Source organism: Calliphora vicina, chromosome 2 (assembly GCF_958450345.1).
Source record: "Calliphora vicina chromosome 2, idCalVici1.1, whole genome shotgun sequence".
Classification (NCBI taxonomy): domain Eukaryota; kingdom Metazoa; phylum Arthropoda; class Insecta; order Diptera; family Calliphoridae; genus Calliphora; species Calliphora vicina.
The window spans coordinates 44953442-44964005 of record NC_088781.1 but is presented as its reverse complement, the minus strand read 5'-3'; the positions used below and the strand labels follow the sequence as shown (position 1 = coordinate 44964005).

At 32.6% G+C, this 10564-nt stretch overlaps 1 protein-coding gene across 1 annotated transcript; it reads right to left on the bottom strand.

Annotated features, from left to right (window-relative positions):
* Positions 1-3181: 3181 nt before the first annotated feature.
* On the bottom strand, positions 3182-9840 carry LOC135950416 (uncharacterized). Its single transcript, XM_065499960.1, has 2 exons — positions 6189-9840; positions 3182-3929 (listed from the first exon to the last, which is right to left on the bottom strand). Exons 1-2 carry the CDS (start codon positions 9838-9840, stop codon positions 3208-3210), a joined length of 4374 nt encoding a protein of 1457 aa, XP_065356032.1. The 3' UTR covers positions 3182-3207.
* Positions 9841-10564: the final 724 nt, after the last annotated feature.

Genomic DNA, 10564 nt, shown 5'->3' with positions numbered 1-10564 from the left:
TTTCAATTGGACATTTCGTTTCCTCGACAGAAGCGCCAGAAGTTCAAAAATTTTTAATCATATTTTCGTTAATTTTTTTAATAATACTGCTTTACTAAATTATATATATACAGTGGTGGCCACCAATTTAAGACAAATACTTGAATTTTTTTCATCAACTGAATTTTAAGTGCGATAGAGTCAAAATAAAAGGACCTCTAAGGGTATGAAATTTATTATTAATGTTTCTAGTTTCTGAAAAATGTTTGGAAAAATCGGCAAAACATATGTGGACAAAGATATGTGGGAATACGTTGACCCACCTCAGCGAACATCCGCTGTTAATAACATGATATGACCGAAACTAATGGAACTAAAAATACGAAATTTGGTCCTAATATTTTATAATAATAAAATTATAATGATATAAATGTGAGAAAATATGTTTATTTAAAAAAAAAATTTTTTGGTCAAGTTGTAGAAAAATTTTATGTGTTCATGGTGAATACATATGAATTGACACAGTCGAATAAAACACACTTGTGTGTTAAAACAGTCCTCATGCATACATATTTGTGGAAATATTTGAAAAAATAATTGACAATTACATGGAATTTAGCAAACAATTTTTGTCTTAAATTACTGGCCACCACTGTATGTACCTCAATTGTTTTACCATATAGAGATTCATACTTAGATAAACATTGATATAGGCTTTATTTAGGTTTATATCTTATATTTATGGGTCTCTCCATTTTCCTGGTTTAGTCCTTTAAACATAGGTCTCAAATATACTGGTATTTTTATACCCTACACCACCATAGTGGGTGGGAAGTTTGTGTGCTTAGTACTGGTTAAACTTTCAATACGGTTTCGGTTTATGCGACCCTCTTCCGAATGATGGGTTCTTTTTTGTTTCTTATTTGTTGGAGATGGATATCTGTTATATTGCCAATTTCTTCTACATCTCCTCTATTAATTTCTGTATTAGAAATCAATGTCGAAATGATTAGAGACTTGAAATCTCTGATACAATTTTATGATATCTTCCTTGCACTGCATGTTAACATCGTTGCGGACTTATATATTTTTTATATTTCAACAATCAGTCTTGAACAAAGAAGCTTTTGCATGATCTCCTAAATCTAGTAAATTGGTAAGTTGAAGGCTGCTACAGTCTAGTCTGGAATAAATTTTATTTCCAAAATAACTCAAGAAGTTTTCTTTAGGATATCAACAATTTGTCTAGTTTCATTGCGTCTTTCAACAGCTTTAAATTTTGGATCTTCAAGAACACACATATCTCTTTGAAGTATCTTCAGGAGTATGTGTAAAAAAATTAAATTTGAAAGTTTTCTTAACTCTTACATCCGCTGTTTTATGTGTATAAGTTTAAAATCAAAACAATTGCATTTTTACTTTAATTAAGGTTTGTTTATTATGAAAACTAAGAAAAAAAAATCAAAAAACTTAAAAAAAACCACCCTATTCCAAGGTTTTTATGGAATGAGGTGGTTAGTTTATTAACCACCATGGCGGTTGGCATTAAAACTTATTATGATACACATTTTCGTAGAGTATAAATTTGTTTGAAAGCTTATCATTTTGACAAAATTTTTTGACTAAAAAAAAACGAAATAGCAAATTAACACCAATGAATACGATGGACAATAAACAATCTGCGCTTTTTTTATTTAATGCGTGAAATTCTCTTAGAAATACTGCAGTTTACAATGTTTTCAACTTAATATTAATCAGAGCACTCTAATGGCAAAGTTTTTCAAAAAAAAAACATAAATGATGACTTCAAAAAATGTTATTGTTTAGCAAAATGCCAACAGATACCAATAAACTATGTTTTAAAGACAATAAAAAGGGTGTCTACAGAAAGGGTGGTTAGAAAAATGACCACTAAACCGCAAAGAGTTAAATAAATGAAATGATCTAATAAAAATCGTGTTCGGACGAACTCTACAAGTACATGAGTAAAACCAACTGATAACATAGACACGAGACGTAATTGTCAAAAACCTTAGCCCGTTGTCAAAAAATCTAACTCTCACAACAACGAAATACATGTGAGTCAATGTATATTGTTGTTGTATCAAACATATGATTTGTGTTATATTTGTTTGACAAAACGGAGTGTCTCGCCTCTATGTATACCTTTCTGTGAGTAAAACCATTTATTGACAAAACATTTCAAATAAATCGGACTATAATCAGACCAGTTACACCTGTCGTTAAAATTCACTATTTATAATTTATGAGCTCTCAATATATTTCTGCAGAATGTTGAATAGTTTCTGAAATCAACATAAATACCGAGTAACCGCTTATATGATATTGGGTACCCACATTTAAAAAAAATACAAAAACACTAGCTATTTTTAGTAAAATTTAAAACAACTAAAATTCTTGAATAAATAATATAAAAAATGGCTAAAATTCACTAGTTTTGCCATAAATGGTCACCTTAAAAGCCATTAATTAAAATCATATTTATGGGAGATTTGCCTTTTTTATAAATATTTGTATAATTCTTTTTTTTTTTTTTTTGTTATCTTCAAAGTCTATAAATGTAGCCCGTCTGAAACAAAACAAATAAAAAACTTGTTTTTCTTTTATATAAAAAAATATATGTATAAACATTTTGGTTTTATTAAAAAAACAAAATTCAATATTAATAATAATCGGTTAAATTTAACATACTCATGCAAACAAACATAATCATATTCATTCATATTTTAAGCGTTAAAATGAAAAATTCTTTAACAAAAAAAAAAATTAAATTAATTTTTTTCTATGTTTAATTATTTAAACTGGTTTTTGCACAGTTTTATTTTTAAATATTTGTTTGATAACCACTTGTTAAATATAATTTTTTTTTAAATATTATTCTTTTTTTATTTAAATATTGTACATGTTTTTTTGTTATTTTTGTATTGTTTTGTTTTTATCACATTCTTAGTTTAGTTTATAAAGAAAATTAAGAGAGAAAAAAAATCATAATTATTTAATAGAATTAATTCAGTTACATATTTCCAATAGAACAAATTTGTTATTTAAATTTTATGGCATTAATTTGCAAACAAATTAAAAAATAAACTAAAAAAAAAATTCCTTAAATTTAACACTAGAGAGAACACTTAACGCATGATGCCTGAAACTTCTAAAAAAAATTCAATAAATTAATGTAATTATGTGTATTATTAATTAATTCTTTAATTAATTGTGTTTAACTATTGAATAGCCATAGAATACTTCTACACCATCTTCATTTTGTAGATATTCTAGTTTTGGTGGTGGCAGGGACAGAGATCGCGCTTCTGGTTCTGCAGGCGTCAGTGGTATCGTAGTTGTTGGTGGTTCAACAGAAGTTGTCGTCATTGTCATTTCATCTTCTTCCACTACAGTGGTTGAGTACTGAATTTCCGTTTCCGTTGTCTGTTGCTCTAAAGTGTCCTCATCTATCGTCGTAGTGGTGGCTGTTTGTCCACTTGTGGCAGCTGTTTGTGTTTGTGCATCATGTTCGGTTGTTGAGTCGATTTGTTGCTGTTGCTCTTCCATAAATGAGGCCTGCGTTAAAGGTTCTTGTGTCTGCGATGTGGCTGAGGAGTCTTCGTCTTCCTTTGGCTCCTGCTGCTGTTGTTGCTGTTGTTGTGTGGCAGTATTTGTTTCGCTGTGTTCAATGAAAGTAACCATTTCTTGTTGGGAAGATTCCGGAGTTGGTAGAGTATTAATTTCTTCCATTGATTCGGTAGTTTGTATTGTTTGCGTTGATTCCAAGTGCTTTTCTTTCAATGATTCTGATTCTAGTTGCTGTGTTGTAGACTCCTGTGCAGCAGCTACTGTGTTGGATTCATTGTCTAAAGTTAGGGAAATACTGTTGATGTCTTTTTCCAATGGCACTCTGTTCAGTAGGGGTGTAATAGAAGATTCTGTGGTGTCTGTGAAAAGTAATTACAAAAAATTTAACATTAATAAATTGAAAAAGTATATAAAAGTTTAAAATAGACAGCAGCTTAAATTCAAGTTTACAAATCTGAGTGGGAAGCGGTGAGGTTCTAAACTAGGTGTATATTGTAATATTGAAAAAAAGTCACTTTTATGATGAAATTCTGGAGAAGTATTTGGAAAAATATGGAATTACAAACGTAACACACGTAACACAGTCGAATTTCTGAATCAATTTTGGAATTTGAACAAAAATATTTTGAAACAAGTCACGTTTATTATACGAATTAGGAAACGAATTTGGAAAAATGTGAAATTGCACACGTAACACACTATATAGGCAGAATAGTCGAAAGGGTTCTAAATGCGACTACATAAGTCGAATTTCTGAAATAATTTTGGAATTTGGAAAAAAACTGTTTTGAAAAAAGTGAATTTGGAAAAAAAAGTGATGAAATTCTGGAGAAGTATTTGAAAAATATGGAATTACAAACGTAACACACTATATAGAGAGGATAGTCCAAAGTGTCCTTAATGCGACTATACAAGTCGAATTTCTGAAATAATTTTGGAATTTAAAAAAAAATATTTTGAAACAAGTCACATTTATTAGACAAATATGAAATTGCATACGTAACACTTTATATAGGGAGAATAGTCCAAAGAGTTCTAAATGCGACTACATAAGTCGAATTTCTGAAATAATTTTGGAATTTGATAAAAACAGTTTTGAAAAAAAATCATTTTTATGATGAAATTCTGGAGACGAATTTGAAAAAATATGGAATTGCACACGTAATAGACTAAATAGTGTGGATAGTCCAAAGCGTCCTAAATACCACTGTCTAAGTAGAATTTCTGAAACAAATACCCATGACTCTAGGAAATGATCTGTATTTCGTGGGAGCAAAAGGTTCCTATCTACTATATGCTGCTGAAATCTAACCAAACCATTGCAGAGAACCTGTACCGAACGCAACTGTTTCGTTTAAAGCCAGCATTGGCCGAAAAACGTCCAGAATATGCGCCCAGACATGAAACCGTAATATTCGGCCTCATGTTGCAATACCTGTTCAAAAGTATTTAGAATGAAGTAGTGGGTAAACTTCCCCTCAACCGCTTTATAGTCCGTAGACGGACGTACTATTTGTTTCGATCGATACTGAACGCTCTCTCTGGAATACGCTTCACTTTGGAACAGAGTATCCGATATTGGCTTGATTCGTTCTTGACCTCAAAAGACGAGCAGTACTTTTGGCTCGGAATTCAATAGCAAACTAAGTTGAACTATAGCATATATAATTATGTATCTGTCATATATGAAAGTTATTTGGATGCTTCGAAAGTTGATTTCAAACACAGACGGACATGTCTATATCGACTCCGCTATCTAAAACGATCTAGAAGATCTATACTTTGGAAATCAAAAATGTGGAAATTACAAACTCTTGTCACTCATAAAAGTTTAATAAAGACAGCAGCTTAAAGTCATGTTTAAAAAATCTGAGTTGAGTAACTGGGAATCACTAAGGTTCTGAAGAATAAACTTGATTTTTGTACACTAAGATTACTTAAAACTAGCTTTTTCGACATTCAGTTCAGACGAGAACTCCGATATTTCAAAGAGAGCTAAAGTAAGAATGTATAGTTTTATATCTGGAACATTTAATGAAAGAAAACCAGAAAATGTGAAAAACGTTTGTAATTAAGAGCATCAGTTACATTTTGATATTTGAAAAGCAAAACGTAAACCAACTAGAGTTTTCTGAGGCACTACGAATCCATGTATCATTCAGGAATATCCCGAATATTCGCTCTCCTGAACCTCAAAGACTTAGTGGACGATTTATGATCGAAATTTGTCATGAGCTACCGAGGATCACGACTATATTAAAGGTGTATTCCTTGATGCATCTCGTCTTTTCGTGAAATTCTCTGTGTTCTCAACACTTGGGTTTTTGACAACTGAGTTAGGTGTTTGAAAGGGGAATTTTTGATCTATGTGCATTTATCTATGTTTAGAAAAACCTGTGAACGATTCCAATTTAAAATTGTACACATGTTGGAATAATCTCTATTATGTTAAAATTTATTTCCAAAGATAAAGGAAGTTTATGAAACACAGGGTACGAATAAATATTGGACAACTCTTTTCATTTTCAAATTTACATGTTAAAAATTGTTAAAATCGAGCTAATGGAAAAATCATAACACTCCTGAAATAATGTCAATAAGTTTAAAATTTTACTTACATTCTGTTGTGGCTTCTTGAGTTTCGCTAGTACTTTCATTAACAACAAAGTTTTCAGCAGTAGCTAGCAAATCTTCTTTCACATCATTATGCCTGGTAGTAGCTTCCACGAAATTCTCATTTTTCTTAAGTTCAAACTGCTCTTCCTCAACAGCTGGCAACATGGTAGTCATAGCAATAGGAGTCTCAGTAGTTTCCTCTGATTTAGTAAAACTTTCCTTCTTCATTGACATTTCAGTGGTTGCAACCTCAGAAGTCTCCTGGTAGTTGTCAGCAAATTTGTCAACAAAATTTTGATTTATAACACCACTACGATGAGGTTCTTCAGTTTTATAGGAGTCTTCCATTACAACATTAATACTGTCTTGACTGGTTTCCTGTTCTGGCATCATGGTGGTGGGTTGTTCGGCTAAAGGCTGTTGTGTAGTTACTGCCTCATTCAAGTTGTTCTTAAACATGGTGGTGGTTTCTTCAGATCTCTCATGTTCGGCTCCCCAAACGGTGAACTTTTTGAAAGCTTGTTTTAGATTATTTTGGAATTCTTCGAAATGATGATGAGTTGTTTCCTCTAAAGCCTTAACAGCCATTTGTAGTTCCTCCTCGAACTTTTTGGGCATGGTGGTTTCTTCTAGAGCTGTTGTGGTGGTGAATTCTTCCTGGAGTGTAGAGGATGTAAGTGTGCTGGGAGCTAAGGTTGTTGTTTCTTGTTGTGTGGTTTCTAAGGTGTTTGAATGCTGCTCTTCATGTTTGAGTTTTTCTTGTTCTATTAGAGTTTTTATGGTATTTTCAAACTTAGTTAGGGGATTGGTAGTTTCCTCAATGGTAGCAGGAGCAGTGGTGGTGCTAGTTTCTTCTAGTATGGCAGGTAATGTAGTATATGCTTCTGAATCTTTTGCGGCAGTTATGTTATCATTAAGACTTTCAGTGGTGGAAGATGTTTCGTTCTCGTTTGCCACATTTCTTGTGGCTAGTTCTTCGTTTTTGATTACTATTTCCTCACCTTGCGTGGCTTGCACTTCCGGTTCTGTAACTTTTGTTTCCTTATTTAAGATAATTGTTTCCAATTGTTGTGAGATTTCAGCTTGCTGTATTGGTTTTGAAGTTTCGTTATCACCTTCAGGACTTGTAATTACAGCTACTGGTATATATTCAGCATATTCGCCTAGATGCACTTCCTCCTTAGGTTTCAAGTTCTCTAGGTTCTCTTGTTGAACTTGGCTAGTTAAGTCTTCACCTTCCTGTTGAACAATATGTTTATCTTCATGATTTTCTTCCAAGATTTTCATCATTCCTTCAGTAGAATATTGGAAACTTTCATTTGGTGTAGAAGTTGTGGAAGAAACTTCATTATTTTCATGATCTACCATCCAGAAATTTGTAGAGTCTTCTTGAGAAATTTCCAATGGACTGTGGGTGCTGGAAATTTCAGAATTTTCTAATTTGTTTTGCTCTTCTTGAGTAGTAGTTTCCTTTATCATGTCATTGGGGCTTTCGGTGGCTGATTCTGGCTTATTTTCGCTAACAGTAAATAAACCAGTGATCGCTTTACCGAAGTTGCTGCCAAATTCAGAAGCTGCTCCTATTAAGGTCTCTACAGAATGACCAAAGTTGGAATTTTCAGTATTTTGAACTGCTTCAGTATTAGTTTCCTGTTTCTCATTTAAATTCTCCATAGAAGATGGAGTAGTAGTAACAATTTCTTCAACTTTGTCTTCTGTTTGAGCCATAGACAAATCTGTTTTATTTGAATCCAAATTTCCAGCAACTTCATCGAGTTTTCCCACAAGAGAATCTAAAGACTGTTCGAAATTTGAAATGAGGGTAGAGCTTTCAACTTCTTGAAGTTTCGAATCTTCTTTCTCCTCAGCAGCAGTAGAAGTTTCCGTACTTACATTCTCTCCCAAAGACTCTGGAGTTGTTGTAATTTGTTCGTTTGGTGTTTCCTCTGGAATCAAGCCCAATTTACTACCAATTTCCACAACATCTTCAATAAAGGAATCTACAGCTTGTTTAAAACTTGGAGCCTTGTCAGAATTATCTTCAACAGCAACTGTTGGTACTTCTGTTTCGTTCATATTTTCCTGGTTGATGATTGGCATATCTGGGTTACTGAAATTCTCCGCTGCTGCGTGCATCATTGAAGCATCGATTCTTAATTCTTCTGCAGCCTTTCCTATGCTACTACCAATATCTGCAACTTGATTTATAAATTCATCAACAGTTTGCTTGAGGGCGGAAGTTTCATTGGAAGTTTCTTCCGGATTAAAAACTGTTGTCTCTTCTACTATTGTAGTTTCTTTAGCAACATCATGGTTGTTGGAATTCAAGACAAGATCAAAATTTTCTGGGGTGTGCTCTGTAACATTATCAATAGCTACTGAAGACATCTCTTCAATTATATTTTCCTGTGTTACGGGAGCTAAGGATTCTTCCAAATTATTAAAGGTTGTGGAGTCTTGGTTACTGGCTGTATTTGTTGCAAGTTCTTCTTGAGCAGTTGTTTCTGTAGCTTTGTCTAGTACATTGTTAATTAATTTCTCAGATTGATTGTAGAGATTTTCCACATTTTCATATAAATTTTCTACAATCGACTGGGTATTTGAAATAGCAGTTACTGGTTTTGAATCTTGAGTGGTTTGCTCTGAAATATTTTCAACAATCGACTGGGTATTTGAAGTAGAAGTTTCTGGTTTTGAATCTTGAGTGGTTTGTTCTGAAATGTTTTCGGAATATTGGGAAACTTGTTCTGTATTAGCAGCACTTGAAGTTGTTGTGAAATCAAAGTTTTGTTCCGGTTTATTTTCTGATACTTCGACAGTTTTATTTTCAGTTATTTCCACTAACTCCTTCATGGTTTCCTCATCAGCTGGAGTGACAATGTGATCTGTAAAAGTATCGCTTTCAGTTGAAGATTTCATGTTGGAAATATTCTCAGTAACTGCTGATTCATTTTCTGTTGTGCTAATAGATAAAATATTTTCTGGATTGCTTCTAGATTCTGCAACTGTTGGCTGCACATTGTCACTACTGGAATTTGTAAGATCTAGCAAGACTTGTTCCACATGTTCTGTAGAACTCTCCTCTTGGTTTTGGGAGGTCATGGTAACCTCTTCTTCTTTAGTTTCTTCCTGAGCAACTGGCACATTGTTAAGATCTTGCATGAGTTTTTCCAAATGTTCAGTAGTATTTTCCACTAGTCTTTGGGAGCTCGTGGCAATCTCTTCTTGTTTAGTTTCTTCCTGAGCAACTGGCATATCAGAGTTAATAATTGCAGCAACTTGATCTCCATTTTCCTGATTTATTGTAGTTATTTCCACAGTTTGTTCGGTTGTTGGCTTTTCATGATTTACTTCTACTTCTCTTTCAAAACCCACCGTAAAGTTGTGTAAATCTTGTGAAATTTGTTGAACATTTTCTTTAAGGCTTTCACTTAAAGCTGTAAAATTGTAAGCGTTCTCCGTGCTGTTGATTATATCCTCCGTTGTTTTAAATAGATTGTTTGCTTCATCAGCCACACTAAAACCTTTATTAATGAGATTGTCTAGAATCTCTTTATCCTGCTGTAAATCATCGTTGGCCTCCAACAGATCTATGGGTGCCGCCCAATTGATGTTTAAAAGTTTTAGAATTAAAAGCAGCAGAAACCAATTCATTTTTTCAATATTTTTTTATTTTGTTGAAATAATTCTTTGACAGTTTTTTAAATCACAGTGTTGGTAAATTATTATTTTTGAAGCAAAAGTTGTTGGAAATCCAGGGCTAGTATTCGTTGAAATCTTGAAAGATTTTTTTATTTGTTCTTTTTTATTTTCTATTTCTGCAAAATCTATTAAAAATTAGATAAAAGTTTGATTAATTTTGTCATTGAAAATACTTAAATTTAAGTTTTGTATTAAATATATTGTGGTCCTTAGTTCACTCATTATTTTATTCACTTATGTTGATTTTTTTAATTCACTTTTGATTAATTATCTTTTTAAATTTATTTAAAGTTTTCTTTGTTACATTAACTTTTGAAGATTTATTTAATTTTCCTGTATAGTGAGTACTTTGACATAGATTCGCAGTGGTGACATTTGTAGAAAAGGTAATACGTAATCAGGCATTTTTAACCTTTGCACAGTGAAAATATTTTGGAAATAAATTTGCCATTTCTAACCGGCTCCGACATTGACATGAAATTTCATATAAGCGTAGCAGAGAATTCGAGTTTAGGTTTTGACTACGGACCCCACAGACTCCTCAGGGCCGGTGATCAAAATACGGCACCTTAGACATGCAATGAAGATTGTTTAGCATTCAAAGGCTATTTGGAAAAATCAAACACTGCGGACCAATTTAATCTGTATTTAAAAAGGAAACTCTGGATGTCATTAA

Coding starts and splice junctions, on each gene's coding strand:
- LOC135950416 (XM_065499960.1), bottom strand. CDS start 9,840: ATGAATTGGTTTCTGCTGCTTTTAATTCTAAAACTTTTAAACATCAAT. Junction 3,930..6,188: donor TCAAGAAGCCACAACAGAAT/GTAAGTAAAATT, acceptor TACTTTTCACAG/ACACCACAGAATCTTCTATT.